Here is a 25,670-nt window from a genome sequence, read left to right on the forward strand (position 1 = left end):
ATTGATATACTACAATGTTTATCTGACTCTAGAAAGATAATTAAAATATGCAGGCAAGCATTAGGCAATGAGTTGACATTGACTAGAAAGAATTGGTCTGAGAGTGGAAAGGCAGATATTTAACATTATGAAATCATATGCAAGGCATTAACAAACATTACAATGCAATACTTTATGCATGATCAGAGACGGAGAGAAGTCATAGCCTGAAAGGCCATGCCCCAAGAATTCCTGGGGTGGAGAGAGTGTAATCTCACTAGTGCAGGTCAGGAACAAAGAAAAAGAGAGACAATGAATCTAAGACTCGTTTAAAAGCCTCTGAGTTGTTAGAATAAAAAAAAAAGTGTTGTTGACCAATAGGATATTGTAAAAGTGAACTTCCAATCAGGTATCAGACCTACGGATGTAAAGACAACTGAAACTCTGCTACCCAGAGTGGTGATGAGGGGGTTGGTGAGATAATGCAGCATTCCTAAGATAACACAGAGGAAATTCTTGCATACAGTGTAAAGAGTCACTTAGGGGCTTCACTTAGGGGCTTGGCCGCCCTATACAATCTTCCCTTGATTCTAGATCAGACAGAAGTGTTCAAAACGATCTGGATGGCCAGCACTGTAGTCACTGTAGACAAATAATTCACTAAACCCTAAACCCCAACTACATCTCGTAATGAATAATGTGGAAATTGAGCAAGTTTAGGTAACTGTCATGGTCAAAACATATTGATACAACAGCAGCTAAGATGGGGAGAAGTCTGTCCGTAATAAAGCGCTGATCTGCATTCAGTCAGATTAATATAATATATATCAAAGATCACTGCATCATAAAAACTGCCTATTTAAGCAATAAGGCCCGAGGAGGTGTGGTTTATGGCCAATATATAATGTATAAGGTCTGCAATGCAGAGGGCTCAAACCACCCATAAACCCGGTGGTTCGAGCCCTGAATGCTGATTGGCTGATATATCACCTACCATTTGGTTTTGAAGTATTGAAACCAAACCATATAATTTGAGTTAAAGGTATTTTCCTAAACAACAGGAAGAAGTGACTGTAAGAAGCACTCCTCATTTCAAATGACGTGTTGCTTTGGAGCCTATTTGTGCTCTGTTCTAACAAACCTTGCTGCGCATCATGTAGAATTTCAACCTTTATTTAACTAGGCAAGTCAGTTAAGAACAAATTCTGAGCCTTACTGATGAGCCTTACAAAACTTGAAAACTTGTCCTGGTCACCCCGTTGGTTTAAAGCCATGTTTTGCTTCCTCAAGCTTTCGATGACGCTCTTCATCTGAGAGTTCTCCTTCTGGAGTTTGTCAAACTCACTTGTTTTTCTTCCTCAATAAGCCATTGATGATAAATATTAGCACTCTCTAAATAAGATCTTAACCTATCTCTGTGAAAGATCTATCATGAAATGAGTGGAAATGGAATATTGCCAGTCAGATGGAACCAGCAATGACATCATGGCAAGGGTTCTGTTACATTGTGATGTCATAATTGGGTCTGTTGACAGTGCTGATTAGCACATCAGCACATGGTGAACATTCATGAAAGCTTTTTGATTCCCATATAAAATCATACATATGTGATGAATTTGTAAATAGTATATTTATACATATTCCTATTCTCCTAAATGTTTTTCAATAAAAAAATGTGTAATTTGAATCTGCTTTAGTATCTGAAACGACTGGATTTGAAATGGAATTAACCCCAACCCTGGTGACCAATGATAAAATAATACATGCTGTGTCCCCAGAAAATCACTAGAGGACGATATTGCCTAGCATGTCTTACCATGAGAATGGGCCTTTGGTCTTACAGAATGGGTCTTATAGAATGGGCCTTTGGTCTTAAGATATGGAATAGCATGAATACAAGAATGAGGGATTCTGTGTACACCACTCTAAAATGAAGGTGAATGTGATCTCTAAAGCAAACCGGATATTGTTTGAAGAGATTCTATTGGGTGGGATCTCCATGAATGCCACTCAAGGAAGCAGAGTTGAGCTGAAAAATCGAAAGTGAAACTATCTGAGAAACACTAGAAAAGGTAGGTTAATCACGAGAGAAAGTTATAAACACTGTAATAATATTTTAGAAACTTATCCACAGCCAGTGAGTGGCACAACATTGGGATCTATAAGGCATAGATTTGAGATTTTCTATGGTGGTAACTATTCTGTGTTGCATTTATTGTTGCTACTATCTATATGTATGTTTTGCTTTCTCACTGTCCTGTCAAATTACCGCAGTACAGCTGCTATTGTGATCAGGGTTGATTTTAATTCTGTTAGTTCAGGAAAATGAAAAGTCTTCATAATACAGGGAATTATGGGAAATTTGAATTAAATTATTCCCTGAATTGACCCCAGCCCTGGTGGTGAATATACAACATACTCTTTATGGACAGAGAAGTTGAAGTTTAGTTCAGGGAAAAGGAAGTGTTCAGTGGCACCTTGTATACATTATGATATCCTACTTTGGAGTCAAAATTAGCACACAAATTAGCGTTGTAGTTCACGTTTAAAGACAATTTCTGATTGAGCAACATATGCAGCAATTACCGTGAATGCAGTATCCGCAACTGCAGGAACATTGCCTTTGTCAATAGCCCTATAAAGTGGATCTTCAGCTGTACGGTTCGAATTAGAATTTCCGAGAGGCAAAAATCATGGAAACATACTTGAGTAAATAATCATTTGAGTGGGGAGATTTTAGAAAAGAAAGGCTCTATGTCTTCAATACGTTTTGATGTGTGTGTACAACACATATAGCCTAACCCAGTACAGCCTGGAGAGGATAGGTCACCCCTCTCTCTGAACTGAGCTCCTCTCCAGGTTCCTTCATGGGAGTTTTTATCACTGTGCTCTCACTTCTGCTTTGCTTGCACTTTGGGTTCTAGGCTGGGTTACTGTAAAGAACTTTATGATAACTACTGATTTATAAAGGTCTTTATAAATACATTTGATTGATTGATCTCATCTGTTTACAAATTGGCGTCAACTGTGTTTCCGTTAGCAGAGCCATGCCAGCGAAGTTGGTGCAGTTCAGCGGTTGGGAGGCTGTGGTTGAGAAGCAGATTGTCCTGAAACCTGGTCAGGCACCACGGGGCAGACAAGGCTACACCATGTACCATGGCACCCACCGTGACAGCGCTCGAGCCATCATCACAGGGGGTTTCCGGCCCTCTGCGGGGGGCACGTTGGGCCCGGGGGTCTATTGCAGCCGGGACATAGCCAAGGCGCGGGGCTACCCTAGTCGGTGCCCCCCTGGGGAACACGTGGTACTGCAGCTGAAAGTCCGGGTGGGCCGCGTGAAGAAGATGGATGGACAGAATTTAGCAATGTGGCACTCGTGGCAACAGAGCGGCTATGATACTGCCTGGCTGCCCTCCACCGTCATTGGGCATGAGGAGGACTGCGTTAAAGACCCCAAGCGGGTGGCGGTGAAAGGCATTGCACACTGTGCCGACACGGCCACGAAGCAAGCCCTCGAGAAGCTCATCAGTCAGCAGAGACAGGGGGGGGAGTCAAGTGGACAGGGAAACGAGCAGGGGGTTGTGGGCAGGTGTAAGGTGTGCAAGATGCAGACACCGATTGGCCACTCTCTGGAGGTGTGTTGGGGGTGTGACGCCACTGTATGCCCTTTTATGGACAAACATGTCTGCAAAAGGAGCAGTTGAAAGCGACAGATTTGACATACTGGATACTATATGATTATGACATTATTGGTTAATTCGACAATAAAAAAAAGTTTGTGTGGAAATAAATGAAGCTTTGTTGATTCGCACATTGTTCCCCACGATGAAATCGGAGGGGGACTATGGATCTGTCTCTGTCCGTTCGCACGTCAGTACGAACAGTGCGCTCGTTAGTTAGTCCCACGCAATCTCTCAGACACCACTGGGACGATTTTGACTGAACTTGGGTGAATGATGCATCTTGCCATTGACGACATGTTTACTGTTGCCTTGTAATTCTTTCAAGTATCATGCGACTTTCATTGATAAACAAGCTTTTTTAATTAAACTGTTTTAATGCTGGGCGGCGGATTAAACACAATGAGTGTCTAAGCCTACATTGTAGCAAAGGTGGCTGCTGCGACAAACATATGCATGCCCAGTATTAGTATACCAAAATCTAGACAATGCATTAGCGCAATTTCAAAAGGAGGTGAGGAGAGGACGTGATGAGTCAATGAAATCCATTTGAGAAAAAGGCCTAGGGAGAGTCTCAATAGGATTTGCCTATTCCTCTCCTCTGTCTTCTCCACCTCTTTTTGAAAAGGGTCAAAGGTCATTGAGGAGAGGAGGCGAGGAGAGGTAACATGGAAACATGCACTTGTATGAAATGAGACTCTTCTGCTCCACTAGCAGGCAAATTACGTTTACAGAGGAGGAATTCCACAATACATGTGTAAAGAGGTCAAAATAAATGTAGCTAGTTGTGCTAGACATTTTACAGATATAAGGTTAAGTAGCAAACAACAGCTCATTCAAATTGGATGTGGCGGATTTCTAAACTCTTCCGAGATAAGATAACACGAATTGACACTCAACCTCATATGGCGACCACTTAACGGTTTACGGTCACGGGTAAGAGGTGGAAGGAGATGTGCACACTGCACACTAAATCAGGTGGAAACTGAGCTGCACTTCCTAATCTCTTGGCAAATGTATGACCATACTAGACATATTTCCCTCAGATTACGCAGAGAATTGAAAAAAAAACAGATTTCGATAAACTCCCATATCTACTGGGTGAAATACCCCAGTGTGCCATCACAGCAGCAAGATTTGTGACCTGTTGCCACAAGAAAAGGGCAACCAGTGAAGAACAAACACCATTGTAAATTCAACCCATATTTATGTTTATTTATTTTCCCTTTTGCACTTTAACCATTTGCACATTGTTGCAACACTGTATATATACAGTTGAAGTCAGAAGTTTACATACACTTAGGTTTTCAACCACTCCACAAATTTCTTGTTAACAAACTATAGTTTTGGCAAGTTGGTTAGTACATCTACGTTGTGCATGATACAAGTAATTTTTCCAACAGTTGTTAATAGACAGATTATTTCACTTATAATTCACTGTATCACAATTCCAGTGGGTCAGAAGTTTACATACACTAAGTTGACTGTGCCTTTAAACAGCTTGGAAAATTCCAGAAAATTATGTCATGGTTTTAGAAGCTTCTAGAAGCTAATTGACATCATTTTAGTCAATTGGAGGTGTACCTGTGGATGTATTTCAAGGCCTACCTTCAAACTCAGTGCCTCTTTGCTTGACATCATGGGAAAATCAAAAGAAATCAGACAAGACCTCAGAAAAAAATTGCAGACCTCCACAAGTATGGTTCATCCTTAGGAGCAATTTCCAAATGCCTGAAGGTACCACGTTCATCTGTTCAAACAATAGTGTGCAAGTATAAACACCATGGGACCACACAGCCATCATACCGCTCAGGAAGGAGACGCGTTCTGTCTTCTAGAGATGAACGTACTTTGGTGAGAAAAGTGCAAATCAATCCCAGAACAATACCGATACAAAAGTATCTATATCCACAGTAAAACAAGCCCTATATTGACATAACCTGAAATGAAGCAAGGAGCAAGGAAGAAGCCACTGCTCCTAAACCTCCATAAAAAAAGCCAGACTACGGTTTGCAACTAACTGCACATGGAGACAAATATCTTACTTTTTAGAGAAATGTCCTCTGGTCTGATGAAACAAAAATATAACTTTTTGGCCATAATGACCATCATTATGTTTGGAGGAAAAGGGGGCTTGCAAGCCGAAGAACACCATCCCAACCGTGAAGCATGGGGGTGGCAGCATCATGTTGTGTGGGTGCTTTGCTGCAGGAGGGACTGGTGCACTTCACAATATAGATGGCATCATGAGGAATGGAAAAGTATGTGGATATATTGAAGCAACATCTCAAGACATCAGTCAGGAAGTTAAAGCTTGGTCGCAAATTTTACTTGTATTTTATTTCACCTTTATTTAACCAGGTAGGCTAGTTGAGAACAAGTTCTCATTTACAACTGCGACCTAGCCAAGATAAAGCAAAGCAGTGCGACACAAACTACAACACAGAGTTACACATGGAGTAAACAAGCGTAGAGTCAATAACGCAAATGGGTCTTGCAAATGGACAATGACCCCAAGCATACTTCCAAAGTTGTGGCAAAATGGCTTAAGGCCAACAAAGTCAAGGTATCGGAGTGGCCATCACAAAGCCCTGACCTCAATCCCATAGGAAATTTGTGGGCAGAACTGAAAAAGAGTGTGCGAGCAAGGAGGCCGACAAACCTGACTCAGTTACACCAGCTCTGTCAGGAGGAATGGGCCAAAATTCACCCAACTTATTGTGGGAAGCTTATGGTAGGCTACCCGGAACATTTGACCCAAGATAAACATTTTAAAGGCAATGCTACCAAATACTATTTGAGTGTATGTAAACTTCTGACCCACTGGGAATGTGAATAAATAAATAAAAGCTGAAATAAATCCTTCTCTCTTCTATTATTGTGACATTTCACATTCTTAAAACAAAGTGGTGATCCTAACTGATCTTAGACAGGGAATTTTTACTAGGATTAAATGTCAGGAATTGTGAAAAACTGAGTTTAAATGCATTTGGCTAAGGTGTATGTAAACTTCCGACTTCAACTGTGTATATGCATCAGTAGGGATTAAGAAGTGAGTATACGCAATACCCACTGAAAAAAAGGGGGTATATGGTTTATTCCAGGGTAAACCCTCCACTATACCACTGGCCCTGTGTTGATCAAAAATTCCACTCTTCTACATGAGTGCGCTGGTATTACGGTTGCCTTCCTTTCATAATCACGACCCTGTCACACGCTGAAGGCCTATAGGTTTGCCACTGTGCAACCATGTCTATAATAGATACGGCTGTGAAGACATTCATGTTTCAAGGAAGTATATATTTGTATATATTTGGCCTGGCGAAGCCGTTTTATCCACTGACAATGGAAGCTGATATGGTTTCTTGAAGAAACTACGAGCCCTCACTGTCCGAGACCGATTGACACCGAAACAAGACCGAGATACTCTATGTGGTCTCGAGACTGGACTCGTCTTGAGTACTACAACACTGCCTGAAGAAGTGATATTCTAACATCAGATGTGCTTTTCATTTGTTTATGTACTATTGTGGGCTCACCAGCTGGCTTCTATCAAGAGGCCAGCTGGAATCGACTGGATTCCCACTGTGAAGATGAGCAGTGCTGCCGCAGCCCCAGTTTCTACTAAGTTGTCAATTTACAGATATGAAAGGAGACATCCCTCAATTATACGAGATGTTTGTTATATGCTGTGCTCGATTAGGTTGTGCCATTTGAGTAGAGCACCTTCACCTTGTCATCATGACAAGTGCCCCTTAAACCGTATGAATGAATGTATAAAATATCATTTAAAACGTGTAAAATACTATTTTTTTATGATAAGGTAAACATGCTCTACTTCAAGAATAGGATGAATGAAAAGTATTTTGTAATCTCTGCTTTGCAATAAAAGATATTCCTTATATCCCAACTACTTTACAATTTAAACACATTTAGCATAGACAATGTAACCAGCCAAGTCAGTTAAGAACAAATTCTTATTTACAATGATGGCCTACACCGGCCAAACCCGGACGACACGCCAATTTTGAACCGCCCTATGGGACTCCCAATCATGAGGCTCCGGTTGTGATACAGCCAGGATTCAAACCAGGTGTAAGGTCCTGGGTGTCGTTAGGGTAAAATCAGGCGCTGGAAAGCAGAGTTCAATAAAGTGCTTCTTTACACGGAGAACTACGGTCCCCCCACTTACAGGTGCTCAAACCAAATGCCCCAGACACAGGGAAACGAAAACAGTCTAGCACTAAATACACAAACATGTACATCTAATGCAAACACCAGGGTTACAAAAATCAATCCCGCACAACGAACCAGGCGGGCCGGCTGACTAATAAAGCCTCACTAATTATAACCAACTCAAAACAGGTGTACTCAATAAACACATAAGGAGGGGGAGAAAATAAATCAGTGGCAGCTAGTAGGCCGGCGACGACGACCGCCGAGCGCCTCCCGAACGGGAAGGGGAGCCACCTTCGGGTCGGAGTCGTGACACCAGGGTGTCTGTAGTTTTTTAAATTGAACCTTTATTTAACTAGGCAAGTCAGTTAAGAACAAATTCTTAGTTACAATAACAGCCTACAACCAGACAACACTGGGCCAATTGTGCACTGCGCTGTGTGACTCCCAAACACAGCCTGGATTTGAACCAGGGTGTCAGTAGTGATGCCTAAAGCACTGAGATGCAAATACATTGTCTACTGGAATCATTTTTAAATTGAGAACATATAACAATATGTAAACAGTGTGTGAGTCTGCTTCAGATGCACAATGTAAAGGGGAGGGGTGCATCGCAAATGTCCATAAGGCTTAAAGGCGCTCCATGGTCAATCCGATGTCTGCATTGGCCATGCAGCATTTACAGTGATACGGCCTCTGCTGAAGTCATGGCATTCATAATTCTTGAGTTTTGCGGAGCTACACAGAGCTGTTGTGAACGAAGTTGTCAAGGAAGTGAGTTTGTGTTTATACAGGACCTCCCGCCCCCACCTACCGTCAACCAATCATGTCAATGCGGAGCTATACGAAGCCCTCCGCATTGTTACAAAATTTGAGACGTGCATGACAAAGCGGTACGGAGCTCAATTTGAACTCTGCATGCCCCTGGAGGCTCCGAAATTGTGTACCACCAAACAGCGCCTCTGACCACATTTTCGAATCAAGCATAAATTGTCTCTAATGCCATCATACTGTAGGCTAGTGGTTCCCAACTCCGGTCGTCGAGTATGTACCCTTATTCTCTTGGGACATTAATTGGGATCTCTTCATCTGCAGAAAGGGTTTGACTGCTCTCTATACAGTGCCTTGCGAAAGTATTCGCCCCCTTGAACTTTGCGACCTTTTGCCACATTTCAGGCTTCAAACATAAAGATATAAAACTGTATTTTTTTGTGAAGAATCAACAACAAGTGGGACACAATCATGAAGTGGAACGACATTTATTGGATATTTCAAACTTTTTTAACAAATCAAAAACTGAAAAATTGGGCGTTCAAAATTATTCAGCCCCCTTAAGTTAATACTTTGTAGCGCCACCTTTTGCTGCGATTACAGCTGTAAGTAGCTTGGGATATGTCTCTATCAGTTTTGCACATCGAGAGACTGACATTTTTTCCCATTCCTCCTTGCAAAACAGCTCGAGCTCAGTGAGGTTGGATGGAGAGCATTTGTGAACAGCAGTTTTCAGTTCATTCCACAGATTCTCGATTGGATTCAGGTCTGGACTTTGACTTGGCCATTCTAACACCTGGATATGTTTATTTTTGAACCATTCCATTGTAGATTTTGCTATATGTTTTGGATCATTGTCTTGTTGGAAGACAAATCTCCGTCCCAGTCTCAGGTCTTTTGCAGACTCCATCAGGTTTTCTTCCAGAATGGTCCTGTATTTGGCTCCATCCACCTTCCCATCAATTTTAACCATCTTCCCTGTCCCTGCTGAAGAAAAGCAGGCCCAAACCATGATGCTGCCACCACCATGCTTGACAGTGGGGATGGTGTGTTCAGCTGTGTTGCTTTTATGCCAAACATAACGTTTTGCATTGTTGCCAAAAAGTTCAATTTTGGTTTCATCTGACCAGAGCACCTTCTTCCACATGTTTGGTGTGTCTCCCAGGTGGCTTGTGGCAAACTTTAAACGACACTTTTTCTGGATATCTTTAAGAAATGGCTTTCTTCTTGCCACTCTTCCATAAAGGCCAGATTTGTGCAATATACGACTGATTGTTGTCCTATGGACAGAGTCTCCCACCTCAGCTGTAGATCTCTGCAGTTCATCCAGAGTGATCATGGGCCTCTTGGCTGCATCTCTGATCAGTCTTCTCCTTGTATGAGCTGAAAGTTTAGAGGGACGGCCAGGTCTTGGTAGATTTGCAGTGGTCTGATACTCCTTCCATTTCAATATTATCGCTTGCACAGTCCTCCTTGGGATGTTTAAAGCTTGGGAAATCTTTTTGTATCCAAATCCGGCTTTAAACTTCTTCACAACAGTATCTCGGACCTGCCTGGTGTGTTCCTTGTACTTCATGATGCTCTCTGCGCTTTTAACGGACCTCTGAGACTATCACAGTGCAGGTGCATTTATACGGAGGCTTGATTACACACAGGTGGATTGTATTTATCATCATTAGTCATTTAGGTCAACATTGGATCATTCAGAGATCCTCACTGAACTTCTGGAGAGAGTTTGCTGCACTGAAAGTAAAGTGGCTAAATAATTTTGCACGCCCAATTTTTCAGTTTTTGATTTGTTAAAAAGGTTTGAAATATCCAATAAATGTCATTCCACTTCATGATTGTGTCCCACTTGTTGTTGATTCTTCACAAAAAAATACAGTTTTATATCTTTATTTTTGAAGCCTGAAATGTGGCAAAAGGTCGCAAAGTTCAAGGGGGCCGAATACTTTCGCAAGGCACTGTATCTGAGGACAGAAAACATCCCAAAGAAACAGGCTGCATTATACTCAAGTTAGGTATCCCTGAATATTATGTTGCTATAGCTCTCTGTCCTCAGTTTTTCTAGCTTGGGACTGGAACTGGAGAATAGTTTCATAATGACTTCCCACAAAGTTACCTGCCCTATCCAGAGTAGCCCTACTTTCACTTCTCTGACAGCTGGAAGTGTTAGCTAACCCTTTCACCCTCTTCAATGGCTGTTAGCTAGCTACCTACAAATACATTTGGAGTTACAATGACAAATGCATGTAGACAGCTAACTAGCTAATATTGTAATGAACACAAGGGGAGACAGAGAGCTGGTTTCAAGCGCAGGGCGCAGCAGGTGTTTATTGCAAAGGACCACAGGAGGAGGCAGGTAGCTGGGTTCTGGGGCAGGCAGAAGGTCATACACAGGGGGTCCAAAAGGGCAATAGTGCAGGCAGGGAGAAGGCTAGTAACATAGTCCGGGTGATCAGGCAATAGGTAGATAACAGGAAATCCAAAAGGCTAAAATACAAGCAGGAAATAGGCAAAAGGCATTGTTAGTGAGGCAGGCAAAAACTATCATACATGGGAGGAGTAAATCACGGGGAAAACAGAGCTCTGAAAGACGTGTGTCACAAGACAAACAATACCTCACAGAGGATTAAATAGTGTGTGATAATGACATACGGGTGTGTGAACAGGTGATTAGAATTCAGGTGATTGGGATCTGGAGAGTGAGCTGCGTTCAGGGGATCTAGGTGTTTGAGAGTGTGAGCTGGAAAGTGAGCTGCGTTCAGGGGATCTACGTGTTTGAGATGGTGAGTTGTAAGCAGACATTACAAATATGAAGTTACTAAGCTGGTGATATTTAATTAACGTAGCTAGCTAGCTATACAGTATGTAAAGTTAGCTAACTAGCAAACAAAGATTAACGGCTCATTTGTGTAGCAAGCTAGCTATAATACATAGTTGTATACATATATTTATATATTTCAACATATATTTACTTACTTGAATAGGTTCTCCCACTGCCTCTGTTTTCTGGGTCCTTAGAGAAACTAAATAATGGGCAATCTTCCGGAAGTTTCCAGTGGTAACAAAACGCAGCCAGCCAAGTGGACAATTTGAGGACTTTCAGCAGACTGAGTTTGGTCTTCCAACATGGCGCTTGGTGTGGTTGCGAGGTGATTTATGACGCAACTGTTAGCCCTCTATAGGGAGGAGGTCAGAGACCTGGCGATGTGATCGTGGGCTACAGGAAAAGGAGGGCCGAGCACGCCCCCATTCTCATCGACGGGCTGTAGTGGAGCAGGTTGAGAGCTTCAAGTTCCTTGGTGTCCACATCACCCACAAACTATCATGGCACACTACACACACTTTTTTTTAATGCTGATGCTACTCACTGTTTATTATCTAGTCACTTTACCCCTACCTACATGTACATATTACCTCGACTAACCTGTACCCCCGCACATTGACTCTGTACCGGTACCCCTGTATAGAGCCTCCTTACTGTTATTTTATTGTTTTTCTTTTATTTTTACTTTAGTTTTGTGGTGGAAATTCTTATACAGGGACACCTGAAGTCAATCTTAAATAAATCGCTGTTTATTGTCAACACGTTGGAGAGGTTCCAATCAACTCAATGCTGTAACGGTTTCCTTCTGTGGACGAAGGATCGGACCAAAGCGCAGCGTAGTTAGAGTTCAACATGTTTAATAAAGACCATAAACGTGAACGCTACAAAACAACAAATGTGAAAAACCGAAACAGTCCTATCTGGTGCATGAACACAAAGACAGAAGACAATCACCCACAAAATACCCACAGAATATGGCTGCCTAAATATGGTTCCCAATCAGAGACAACGATAGACAGCTGCCTCTAATTGAGAACCAATCTAGGCAACCATAGACCTACAAACTACCTAGAAAGGAAACAGCCCATAAACATACAAAAACCCCTAGACGAGACAAAACACATAAATCCCTCATGTCACACCCTGACCTAACCAAAATAATAAAGAAAACAAAGATAACTAAGGCCAGGGTGTGACAAATGCACCATAGTACACATGTCAATCAGGAGCTCCCTTGTGGAGTCCCAGCAGCTGTCTTATATACGGATACACACAGAGAAGTTATATTTGCATGATTTAGCATAATTAATTCGTCATTACCATTTTGTTTCATTCATGTGACCGACCAATACTGTTTCATAACGTGACAGACCAACACCTCATAAGGCTTCTTCTCTCTAAGCTGAGACCTTGAAACTGACAGTAGTGTAAAGTACTTAAGTAAAAATACTTTAAAGTACTACTTAAGTTGTTTTTTGGGGTAGCTGTACTTTACTTTACTGTTTATATTTTTGACTACTTTTACTTTTAATTCGCTACATTCCTTAAGAAATGATTCTACTTTTTACTCCTTACATTTTCCTTGACACCCAAAACGACTCGTTACATTTTGAATGCTTAGCAGGACAGGAAAATAGACAAATTCACACACTTATCAACCGAACATCCCTGGTTATGCCTACTGCCTCTGATCTGGCGGACTCACTAAACACACATACTTCGTTTGTAAATGATATCTGAATGTTGGAGTGTACTCGTGGCTTTCTGTAAAAAAATAAAATGATGCCATCTGCTTTGCTTAATATAAGGAATTTGAAATGATTTATACTTTTACTTTTGATACTTAAGTATATTTTAAACTAAATACTTTTATACTTTTACTCAAGTAGGTTTTACTGGGTGACTTTTACTTTTACTTGTGTCCTTTTCTATTAAGATATCTTTGCTTTTACTCAAGTATGATAGTTGGGTACTTTTTCCACCACTGGAAACTGAGATATCTTTAGTTTGTGCTCAAAACAAGGTCTGGGCGTACCGCCAAATTGCAGCTACTGTGAGTGAGGACTTGTACAGTCAGGCACTTGCATGAACACAGAAGTTGTTTTATAGAACAGCACATGAATGGAACACAGAAATTAGTTTTAAGAAAAGCACAAACATAAAAATTATCATTACAGTTTAGTTAGTAAATATAATTTTTCTTAAATGTAATTTTTCTTAAAACTGCATTGTTGGTTAAGGGCTTGTAAGTAAGCATTTCACAGTAAGGTCTATTGTTGTATTCGGCGCATGTGACAAATAAAATTTCGAGCCATCGCAGATGTGGAAGGCCGAAATAGGCAGATTCGATGGAATGAGACGAGATCTCTAGCTTAAATTGACGCATTTTGAAGAAGATTTTTGTATTATGTTACTTGGATTGTCGCATGGGTTGACCAGGGAAAGAAGTTGACCGGGGAATTTTGTGGAATGGTAATGCAGGTCCATTGACTGGGTTAAATCCTATTGAACAAATGGAGGATGTTAATGGAAAGCATTCTAGAACATTCTAGTGTGAAGGAGATTAGCTGTGGGGTCCCGAAGGGGAGCATCCTTGGCCCACTTCTCGTCTTACTATACCTTAACGATATGAAATCAGAAAATGCTCATCATTTGCTTTTGAATGTGGATGACTCTGCTCTACTGGTGTCCAATAAGAACAAAGCCTCAGTAGAAGAGATCCCATGTGCAGAGTTATCCAATATCACTAAATGGCTTTCACATAAACGTTTTCTGCATCTTGGAAAAACAGTTATTTAGTTCCAGAGTAAAGCTTGTAAGGTCCCCTGGTTTTAGTGTCAAAGTGGCCAATATAGTGGTTACACCAAAAACCTCAGGTCAGCTGTGAACTGGATAGGTATCTGACTGGTGAGACTATGGCCCTAAAGGTTTTAACAAAGAACCATAAATATTCATGACACGTAAACAGAGGTTACATAATATCAGGCAATAGCAAGCATTTTTTAAACGGTCTGTTTCAGATACAAGTTTGAGGTGTCTTATTTAATTTTTTATTTATGCTTTAGTCGCAAGTAGAAGTAAAGGACAAGTCAACAACATTATTTGGTTGTGAATGAATGAACTTTTTAAAATTAGATTTTCATTGGACAGTTACAGTGTCCAATGAAACTTTAAATGTACTTTACTTTAAGTCTGTTACAGTGACACCTCATCTGTGTGAGATGAAACCATAGATAGGTCATAAAAGAGGTCATAAAAGTAAAAGCTTGCACAAACACTCTTGAATTTCTATGATGTGTTTGCCGAATAAAACTATTACCTACTAAATGCGTGACAATTCCTACTAACATAGCTGTTGATCTAGAAAGTCTGATGACAAAAATAACATCTTGATAAACTGGCAATATTGATAAATCATATGAACTTTGATTCTCAGATTACCTTATTTTCTTATCTAGACCAACATCAAAAACAAGGAAGTGGGAAAGTATTATTTCTGGCATTCATAAGAGCACACAGTGTAAAAAAAATGAACTTTTGTTAAAGTGGTGTATCAAACCTAAGTGTGCTTGCTTAGCAGCTTAGCTTCCTACCACCCAGGGTGTACAACAACTCGGACCAGGGCCTCATGGCCAGCCATAGCCTTTTGGGGGCCTAAGCGAGATTTGAAGTTTTATTAAAAATATATATTTTTTGCAGTTTTAAAACACATTTCATACAATTCTCCTAATTTTGCCATGGGGCAGAGAGAACATTTTGCCATTTTAAAACTCATTTCATGTCACGACTTCCGCTGAAGTTGGTGCCTCTCCTTGTTTGGGCGGCGTTCGGCGCTCGTCGTCACCGGCTTTCTAGCTGATCTACATTTCTTTTTCTATGTTGTTTTGTCTTGATTGTACACACCTGGTTCCCATTACATTAATATTATTTTTTCCCTATTTAACCCTCTAGTTCCCAATATGTTTTGTGCGTGTTTGTTCCTTGTTGAGTGTTTTAACGCTAATTTCCTGCAATTCTACGCATTTTACAATTAGTTGGATAAAAAATGTAATCATGTGTAGACCTTACTGTTAAATGCTTACTTACAAGCCCTTAACTAACAGTGGGTTTTTTTTTCTTCAGTTTTAAAGCTAATTTCATGCAATTCTACATTTTGCCATGACTAATGCCATGTTCATATAATTTCTGAGTGAGACTGACCAAAAAAATCTATGGGAGCTCCCTGGAGGTCAGGGCCCCAGGGTAATTCGGACATGATTAGTACAAGGTTTAGATAGCTGGCTAGTCTAACTACCTAGCAATCTAAAGAATATTAGCTGACATGAGCTAATTCAGTGACTATCAGTGACTGACAGAAGAAGTGGAAAACTGCCGATGCACTAACAAATGTAGCTTATGCTGCTTATTGACTTGGCCGGCACTGCAGAGCTCTCTACCTTGCAAACAGAAGTGAGAGTCCGCTTGACAATGTCTTAAGCTATCTAGCATTGCTGCGCACCACCGCTTGCCCCATTCACAAACAGAGTTTAGTGGGTGTATACCAGTCATTATAAATATAAAGTAAAGAGCTGATTTTCTAGTCCAGCCAATGGGAAAATGTTACGTGTTGGCCTAAGTATGAGCTCACACAATATCAAGAAATAGCAAGTCTTTTTTTAAACCGTCTGTTTCAGATACAAGTTTGAAGGTGTGGTTTTTAAAGTTTTTTTCTTCTCTTTAATTTATGCTTTGGTCACAGGTACAAGTCAACAACATTATTATTATTTTTTTTAATTATGTGTGAACAGAATATGAGCTTCTAAAAATGTAATTTTCATTGAACAGTTACAGTGTCCAATTGAACTTAAACTTTGCTTTATGTCTGTTAAAGTGGCACCGCATCTGTGTGAGAAAACCATAGAGAGGGAATAAAGTTCAAATCCGTGGCAGAAGCTGTCCACCAATTGTTACCAGTGCAGTCAAGGACCAGTGCAGTGCATTTCCACATTATGAGGTTGGAATAAATACTGTGAAATTGTGAAAATGATGATAATGCCCTTTTAGTGTAAGAGCTGTTTAAAAAGACAGCTTGAAATTTCAGCTTGTTTTGGTGGGGTGGAGTTTTGGCCTGCCCGGTAACATCACCAGTTGGTAAATTAGTTAATTAGGCCAATAATTAAGAGAGTTTTCTGCCAATAACAGCTAGCTTTTAGTTCTCCACTCCCCACTCAGACCGCTCCCAGACAGTCCTAGCAAAATTCTTGCTTGAGAAATTGCTCTCAGCTAAGAAGCTATTTTTGTTTATTTTTAACCATTTTAATTGAAAGCAATCACAGTAAGGTACTTAATTGTTACCCAGAAATGATTTGATATTGAGATAAAAACAGCTGCATTGGAACTTTAAAAGCTTGCTCAAACTCTCTATATAATTTCTATGATATTTGCCCAACAATACCATTACCTACTAACTGTGTGATAATGACGATTAATACACCTGTTGACCTAGAAATTGGTTTGACCTAGAAAGTCGGATGGCAGAACATCCAACATCTTGATAAACTGGCAATGTTGATCAATCATTTGAACTTTGATTCTCAGATGACTCTATTTTCTAATCTTGACCAATATCAAGGAAGTGGGGAATGTATGGGGCGGCAGATGGAATCCCCGAGCTGACAAGGTACAAATCTGTCGTTCTGCCCCTGAACAAGCCAGTTAACCCATTGTTCCTAGGCCGTCATTGAAAATAAGAGCTTTTTCCTAACAGACTTGCCTAGTTTAAATAAAGACAAAATAAAAATACAATTGTCTGGCTGGCATTCATAAGAGCACACAGGTAGTCCCTCTCATTTTCAGTCCATTTTCTAAACTATAAATATGAATATTCTTTGAGGATCTGTCCATAACATTGGTGTTTACTCCAACTGAAACTACAAAATGTAACTGCAGACATGGCTTCTGATGATCTCCACGTGCTGCTATGCTGTGCCACAAGGTAAGTCTGAAATCCTGGAGATGGCCCAAAATACTATTATGAATTGTTGAATAATTACGTGTTTCAGTAGTACTTACTACTAGGGTTGCAAAATTCCCTGTAATTTTCCAAAGCCCTGGGAATTTTCAGACACAAAATTGTGAAAGTTACCGGGAATATTTCCTCCCTTTGAACATAATTACAAATCATTTGTAGACTGCAATTTTACTACAAGAATCACAAACAGATCATTTCAAACCATGCTTACATTTGTATACGATCATATTATGCGTGGGATTAGTTCGGAACAGATTTCCAAAATTAAAATCACTTGGAGCTGATTTCCTGGTGTTTTTACAGTATTTTATGTCAAGCAATAAAATTAAAACAAGAAAAGTTTCCCCAGTTGGGGAACCCTGCTGTAGGGGTTTGTATTAATGATGTATTAAAACACTAGATTGCTAATGATATGTATTGGTCATTGATAAACTTTGAAGCCACTGTTCACCATATTGGTACTTCTCGGGAAGGAGCAATCCTCCATTTTCTTTTATTTTTTACATTTTTATTTCACCTTTATTTAACCAGGTAGGCTAGTTGAGAACAAGTTCTCATTTACAACTGTGACCTGGCCAAGATAAAGCACAGCAGTGTGAACAGACAGCAACACAGAGTTACACATGGAGTAAACAATAAACAAGTCAATAACACAGTAGAAAAAAAGGAGTCTATATACATTGTGTGCAAAAGGCATGAGGAGGTAGGCGAATAATTACAATTTTAGCAGATTAACACTGGAGTGATAAATGATCAGATGGTCATGTGCAGGTAGAGATACTACCAGAAAAGTAAATAAATAAAAACAGTATGGGGATGAAGTAGGTAAATTGGGTGGGCTATTTACCGATGGACTATGTACAGCTGCAGCGATCGGTTAGCTGCTCAGATAGCAGATGTTTAAAGTTGGTGAGGGAGATAAAAGTCTCCAACTTCAACGATTTTTGCAATTCGTTCCAGTCACAGGCAGCAGAGAACTGGAAGAAAAGGCGGCCAAATGAGGTGTTGGCTTTAGGGATGATCAGTGAGATACACCTGCTGGAGCGCGTGCCGTGGGTGGGTGTTGCCATCGTGACCAGTGAACTGAGATAAGGCGGAGCTTTACCTAGCATGGACTTGTAGATGACCTGGAGCCAGTGGGTCTGGCGACGAATATGTAGCGAGGGCCAGCCGACTAGAGCACACAGGTCGCAGTGGTGGGTGGTATAAGGTGCTTTAGTAACAAAGCGGATGGCGCTGTGATAAACTGAATCCAGTTTGCTGAGTAGAGTATTGGAAGCCATTTTGTAGATGACATCGCCGAAGTCGAGGATCGGTAGGATAGTCAGTTTTACTAGGGTAAGTTTGGCGGCGTGAGTGAAGGAGGCTTTGTTGCGAAATAGAAAGCCGTTTCTAGATTTGATTTTGGATTGGAGGTGTTTGATATGAGTCTGGAAGGAGAGTTTACAGTCTAGCCAGACACCTAGGTACTTATAGATGTCCACATATTCTAGGTCGGAACCATCCAGGGTGGTGATGCTAGTCGGGCGTGCGGGTGCAGGCAGCGAATGGTTGAAAAGCATGCATTTGGTTCCATAGGAATGAATGGAATGCTACATTATTTCAATTGAATGTTTCAAGGGCAAAATTACATATATTTAAGTATTTATTTGTTGTAGAGTGAACAGTAACATTCATACTCTCTAAGAATTGTATTTTAAGTAATTTTTTTTTGTTGTTTTATTTGTTCATATAATACAATTAAAAATTATGCATTAAGGTGTCTGTAATATAATGTGCTTGTCAAAAAAGAACATTTCTTTTTTTACCCTGGTGGAGGGGTACTAAAATGGTGACGCAGTGATTTCAAAACAGCGCCACCCATCAGTCATCTAGTGTTTATATGCACCATTGGTTTGTATGTGTGCTACAGCAGATGGAAGTAAGTTATGGCTCCCTGCGTGGAGGCCACGTCAAGCAGTGTTTGGAATAAAGAACCTAAAAGGATATAGCTGTGCCTGTCCACTTATAATTGTTGGTATCATAATGACAAATTACTTTCTCATATAAATAAAAATCTCAATACTAAATACAATGAAAATGTATAACCACGTCTTTATTAATAGTTTGTTTCCATGACAGCCTAATTTTTGACACCACAGTAAAGCAGACAGGGATTCTGGGCTCTGCACTCTAATCGCACAGAAAACTTCAGCAACGAATGTCTGTGAAACTCAAAGTGGAAGAATATGCCATGCTAGAACTTGGTTTGTACATCTTTTAGGAAATCTTCTGAAGTTTTTACCTATTTGCTGTTCTGGGATTACGTTTTCTGTATCACCGTTCCTCCAGAAAGGGCAAGTATAGATAGAAGAGAGCATGTTGATGGGCATGGACATTTTAGGCATCGCCCAGGGAGACATAGGATTTGTCATGACCATTGTGGTCTGCACACTCCCCACTTGGATAGAGACAATAGGAGACAACCTTTTAATCTAGGAGGGCCTGTGGATGAGATGTGTGACCAAGAACACAGGCCAGATGTAGTGTAAGGTCTACGACTCTATGCTGGCCTTACCTCAGGACCTGCAGGCCTCCAGAGCCCTGACCATCATCTCCATCATGTCTGGGGTTCTGAGGATGATGCTGCTCATCAGGGTCAAAAGAACCAACCACATCAAGAGTCAAAAGTCCAAGGCCATAGTGATTCCAACTGGAAATCTCTTCCTCATCCCTTTCTCCTGGATAGCTAGAAACATTATCTGAAACTCCCACAACTCATTGATTGCCCAGAGGAGTGAGCTGAGGGCTTTACATCAGGTGGGGGGCCTCATCCTTGCTCCTGACCAGGGGGACCATGCTGTACAGAACTGTCTATCCCTCCAATATCTCCTAAAGCCCCACTGAAGCAGGAGTTGGATGGAGTTTGTGGTCAACACCCTGGGAGTGGCAGGGTGGATGATCTCCCTAGTGACCTTTGCTTTGTCCTTACGGGCAATTATTCTGTTTCCCCATTACAGTAGGGTAGTAGTTTTGGCCATCACCACCATCCTTGGAACTCTGGGGGTGTTGGGGTCCATTTTCAGGGCCAAGTGCACTGAATACCTCAAGTGGAATTTGTCCAAAGACAGGGTGACGGTCATTGGCAGAACTTTTCTCATCCTGGCCTGTACCGTTCATCTGACCTTTGTCTTCTTGGTTGCCCTTGATGTAAACTCAAAATCATGAATGATTTTGGTGTTTTTTCTGAATGCAATAGGTGGGCCCCTGCCCTGCTCCTGATAGTAGGGACCATACTTCTGGTTAGAGCAGAACAAGCCAGACTGTTACTCACTCAACCGCTAACAGCTTTGTCATTTCTTGTTTATTTGGGGAGTTTCCTCCATATTCCTTGCACCCATCTTATTCCTTCATACACTTGTAAAAACCAAAAGAGTAGGGGCTAGAAAAATATCCTTGGCTTTCCTGCGGGTATGATGTGAGACATGGTCTGGGAAGAGAAGTTCCTGAGGAGACTGCAATGAAGAGATATATTCAGACATGGGTGAAAAAAGGTCGAATATTTCAGCTGTGCTTGATTGAGCCTGCCCTTTATAATGAAACCAATTAAAAAGTCTGTAATTATTTACCGCAATTTATATTTTAAACTTGATGCAAACAATACATACATGTTTATCTCAAGAAACCATTTATTCTCTAAATGTTGTCTTATTTACTTGTCAACTGATTTATTGACAAATGAATAGATCAATGGCAAATAGATAACAGTTTAAACAAAATCACATGCAAAGGTTCTGTGGTATGTTTAAGGGTGGATGGAGAAATGGAAAACCTAATCAGTTGCACAACTGCATGTGTTCAACACAACCCATCTGAAATCAGAGAGGTGCGGGGGGGCTGCCTTAATCGACGTCAACGGCGCCGTTGTTTTTGGAGGTTATTGTCTCGCTCAAGGGCAGCAAGGGAAACATTCAAACCAACGTTTCGGATACTTGCACCAACGCTCTTAACCGCTTGGATACCGGCCGCATTCAGTTAGGTCTGCCAATTCTCCTGCTCATAAAACTCATTGGTCAGATGTGCCTTAACAGGAATGAATCATTTATGGTTTTGTGACCACATGATGGCGATGGTGTATAGCCGGAGAGAATAGTCATGACTGTATTATTACAGTCTCTCTCACTCACTTTCAATCTCGGCTCAGTGGTCAGAGAAAGAATCGCACAAATGCATACGTGCAGATACACACACACACACACACGCTGTAATGACGAGATGATACAGCAGCAGACTCAAACTGCACTTACAAAATCAGCCTTTTTATTCAAAACTAAACTTCAGAGCTGCAAGGTCGCTGCAAGGCTAATAGGTAGGTGTCAGTTTTTGGTTTTTAAGACAACGGTGATATTACGTCTGCAACAACAGACAGATCTCTGATCGCAGGTTAGGATGCTCCTGTAACGTACACAGGGCAGTGTTCATAAGGGCAAGCAAAGAAACGTTTTAAAATGCTTTGCAACGGAGAACGAGCATGTCAGTTTCAGTCCATTTTCTTCTGTTTGGTGCCTAATGAACAGGACCCAGTTACCAAGCAATGGATGCCAGGACACAGAACGGCACCGCAATCAACATACGCCTGCAATTTGAAAATCACCACAGCTCGTTTGCACAAACGTGAAAACTTCTATCGTATTCAAGTCAGTGCAGCTTAAGCTATTAATAGCCTTTTCACTCTACTAAGCCAAACCATACTGTACTGTTCTGGCTTGGTTACGCATCATCCTCATTTACTAGAACCGTGCTGCAAAGGATCATGTGAAAAGAAAGTATCCAAATCAGCACAGTACGGTTTGAGTCGGCCTTATGGTGTGCATCAGGCAATAGCCGGACAGTGTGTGTGACAACCTCCAGTCGAGGGACATCATACACAATCTTCTGTACCTTTTTTTCTATTTTAACAGTGAGAGATCCAGCCGATGGAGACCTTGACAACCCGTCTGACAGATAAGCACATATGGGTACCCTTCTTACATCACCCCAAAATTCACAAGAATATAACTTCTTTGCATTCGGCTCACTCCATACATATTTTTTTTCTCCAAAGCTAATTTACACATAATAAAGGCAAAAAATCAAAGCAACAAGCAAAAACAGAAACTTGGGAAATAATGATGAGTCCTTGCAGTGCAATGACATCACATTCAGGGTCTGTCTGTGTGTGTGTGTGTCAACTTTGGATATTAAGTGTAAAGAAAGCGGACTAGTCCAAGTTGGTTTCTTTCTTCTCTCTCCTCTTCATCCCACCTTCCTTCCTTCCATCCATCCATCCATCCCTCTTTCCGAATCTGTCCACAGCAGCAGCAGGTGATGGCAGTGGCGCCTCAGGACCAACCGCTTCTCTCATATTAGCTCAGATTCGACGGCTTGTTCAATTCTACCTTTACTCCCTTTTCTCCTGCACCTATAGGACAGAATAGAGAAGGAGGGAGAGCAGAGAGTTATATTTTATTCAACCATTTAAGAACTAATCATTATTTTATTCATTTTTATTCAACCAGTTAAGAACAAATTCTTATTTTATTCATTTTTATTCAACCAGTTATGAACAAAATTCTTATTTTCAATGACTTCCTATAAATTCTTACTTCGTATGATGATCACTATGGTCCTGTAGTCATAAAGAGTCTTAGTCTCACAGTGCTGATCTAGGATAATTTGATCTTATTTATTACGATCCAAAAGGCAAAACTGATCCTATATCAGCACTCCTACTTTGAGATTTTTTATGAATACGTGCCCAGGACTCCATCTTACTTGTTAGGTATTTCTCCTTGGCCCGAGCTCGTTCATCGGCATCAAAATACCACACTGTTATGGCATACCTGGACAGCGAGTGAGACAACGGAAACAGAGAGGTCAACGAACATACAATTATTCACATAATAGGTATACATATACTAACACTAACACTACCCAACCATTTGTTATGGTCCAACTATTCTAACATTATTGAGCATTTTCAAATATATTAAAGCTGGATAGTGTTGGTGGTGTTGCTTAATGTGGTAACACTTTACAATAATGTCTGTTCATAGATCAAGGCATGCATTAACCTAATGTAAACTATGTCACAATTCACGCTTCAACCAAGTTCTCAAAATGGCCTGACGGATGCATTACTTAAATGACATTAAAATAAGCAACACAAAACAGGAAGTGTGGGATTGTGATGGAAGACAAGCAGACAACTCTGGGTCGAAGGTCAGGAGTATGACATTTTCTCTGCGGTCAAAAGGTCAAGTTAAGAGATCACCCTACCTGGTGTGGTATGCCGGCTGCACCTCATGGGGGTTCCGCCGGTCCGACCAGAAGAAGAGCAGGCGGTCGAACTTAGGTTCGATGTCGGCAAACTGTGCCTTGGCCTCTGGGAAAATCCTCAGGATTCCTCCGTGTTCCTGCGAGACAAAACAAGTCATGTGTGACATCAATAAATTATCCAAACTTATCCAATAATTCATTCATTCAGAAATTATTAAAATTGTATTCCCCTATTTCAATTTGTCAAAGAACATATCCCCTCATAAAACAGCAAACGGTACAAATAGAAAGAAAAATCATATGGAATAAGAACCTTTAAAAACACCTTTAAGAACACCTACCGTTCTGGGCATTGAAACATTACTTTTTTCTAAATGCCATGCTGCAGCCAGGTACATTGTTAATATGACAATCTTCCGCAGGGAAACCAAGCACCAAGTTTCATTCGCCATTACAAATATCATCGAACAATAACCTTTGTAAGTAAATATATTTAAATATATATTTAAATATATATCTTTGCAGACCAGTCAAAGGACATCCCCAAAACTTTTGCCACAAAGTTGGAAGCACAGAATCGTCTGCCGTAGCATACAGATACTGTAGCGTTCTCCTGCATTTGCGCATGGTGATCTTAAGCTTGTGTGCGGCTGCTCGACCATGGAAACCCATTTCATTAAGCTCCCGGCAAACAGGTCTTGTGCTGACATTTCTTCCAGAGGCAGTTTGGAACTCTGTAGGGAGTGTTGCAACTGAGGGCAGGCGTTTTTTACATGCTACACGCTCCAGCACTTGGCTGTCCAGTCCTGTGAGCTTGTGTGAGGCCTACCACTTCGTGGCTGAGCCTATGTTGCTCCTAGACGTTTCAACTTCACAATAACAGCACTTACAGTTGACCAGGGCAGCTCTAGCAGGGCAGAAATTTTACAAACTGACTTGTTGGAAAGGTGGCATCCTATGACGGTGCCAGGTTGAAAGTCACTGATAGAGATGCATGGCTGTGTGCTCAATGTTATACACCTGTCAGCAACAGGTGTAGCTGAAATCCACTAATTTGAAGGGGTGTCCACATACTTCTGTCCATGTAGTGTATGACGTGACCCTGACTGTGCAGAAAAAAAAGTGATGAGGTTCGGGAGTGAAACAGGGTTGCATTTTGGTTCAAACTAGAGGTCGACCGATTAATCGGAATGGCCGATTAATTAGGGCCGATTTCAAGTTTTCATACCAATCGGAATTCGGTATTTTTGGGCGCCGATGAGATTTTTTTTTTTACACCTTTATTTAATATCTTTGTTTAACTAGGCAAGTCAGTTAAGAACACATTCTTATTTTCAATGACGGCCTAGGAACAGTGGGTTAACTGCCTTGTTCAGGTGCAGAATGACAGATCTTCACCCTGTCAGCTCGGGGATCCAATCTTGCAACATTAACTAGTCCAATGCAATAACGACCTGCCTCTTTCTCGTTGCGCTCCACAAGGAGGCTGTTATGCGAATGCAGTAAGCCAAGGTAAGTTGCTAGCTAGCATTAAACTTATCTTACTAAAAAACAATCATAATCACTAGTTAACTACACATGATTGATGATATTACTAGATATTATCTAGCGTGTCCTGTGTTGCATATAATCTGACTGAGCATACAAGTATCTGACTGAGCGTTGGTAGGCAGAAGTAAACATTCATTCAAACAGCATTTTGCCAGCAGCTCTTCGTTGTGCGTCAAGCATTGCGCTGTTTATGACTTCAAGCCTATCAAATCCCGAGATGAGGCTGGTGTAACCGAAGTGAAATGGCTGGCTAGTTAGCGCGCGCTAATTGTCGTTGTTTTGCTGGTTCGAGCCCAGGGAGGAGCGAGGAGAGGGACGGAAGCTATACTGTTACACTGGCGATACTAAAGTTCCTATAAGAACATCCAATAGTCAA

At 41.0% G+C, this 25,670-nt stretch overlaps 2 protein-coding genes across 5 annotated transcripts in view; one reads left to right on the forward strand and one right to left on the reverse strand.

Annotated features, from left to right (window-relative positions):
* Window positions 1-1,776: 1,776 nt before the first annotated feature.
* On the forward strand, window positions 1,777-3,766 carry LOC110493762 (gig2-like protein DreN). Of its 4 annotated transcripts, none has more exons than XM_021568225.2 (2): window positions 1,777-2,051; window positions 3,020-3,766. In XM_021568225.2, the coding sequence occupies exon 2, from the start codon at window positions 3,027-3,029 to the stop codon at window positions 3,681-3,683; it is 657 nt and encodes a 218-aa protein (XP_021423900.2). In that variant the 5' UTR covers window positions 1,777-2,051; window positions 3,020-3,026; the 3' UTR covers window positions 3,684-3,766. The 4 variants fall into 4 exon arrangements, with proteins under 4 accessions (XP_021423900.2, XP_021423899.2, XP_036805645.1 ...); XM_021568224.2 differs by having other exon boundaries at window positions 1,778-2,051; window positions 3,023-3,766; XM_036949750.1 differs by lacking the exon at window positions 1,777-2,051 and adding an exon at window positions 2,066-2,171 and having other exon boundaries at window positions 3,023-3,766.
* An 18,474-nt stretch (window positions 3,767-22,240) lies between these two features.
* egln1 (egl nine 1-like protein) overlaps window positions 22,241-25,670 on the reverse strand; it is a 34,372-nt gene continuing 30,942 nt past the window's right edge. Inside the window, 3 exon segments of the mRNA NM_001281330.1 lie at window positions 22,241-22,886; window positions 23,240-23,307; window positions 23,744-23,880. Of these exon segments, the coding sequence (NP_001268259.1) occupies window positions 22,831-22,886; window positions 23,240-23,307; window positions 23,744-23,880 (261 nt within the window). The 3' untranslated portion in view covers window positions 22,241-22,830.

This window comes from Oncorhynchus mykiss, chromosome 17 (assembly GCF_013265735.2).
Source record: "Oncorhynchus mykiss isolate Arlee chromosome 17, USDA_OmykA_1.1, whole genome shotgun sequence".
In the NCBI taxonomy this organism is placed as follows: Eukaryota; Metazoa; Chordata; class Actinopteri; order Salmoniformes; family Salmonidae; genus Oncorhynchus; species Oncorhynchus mykiss.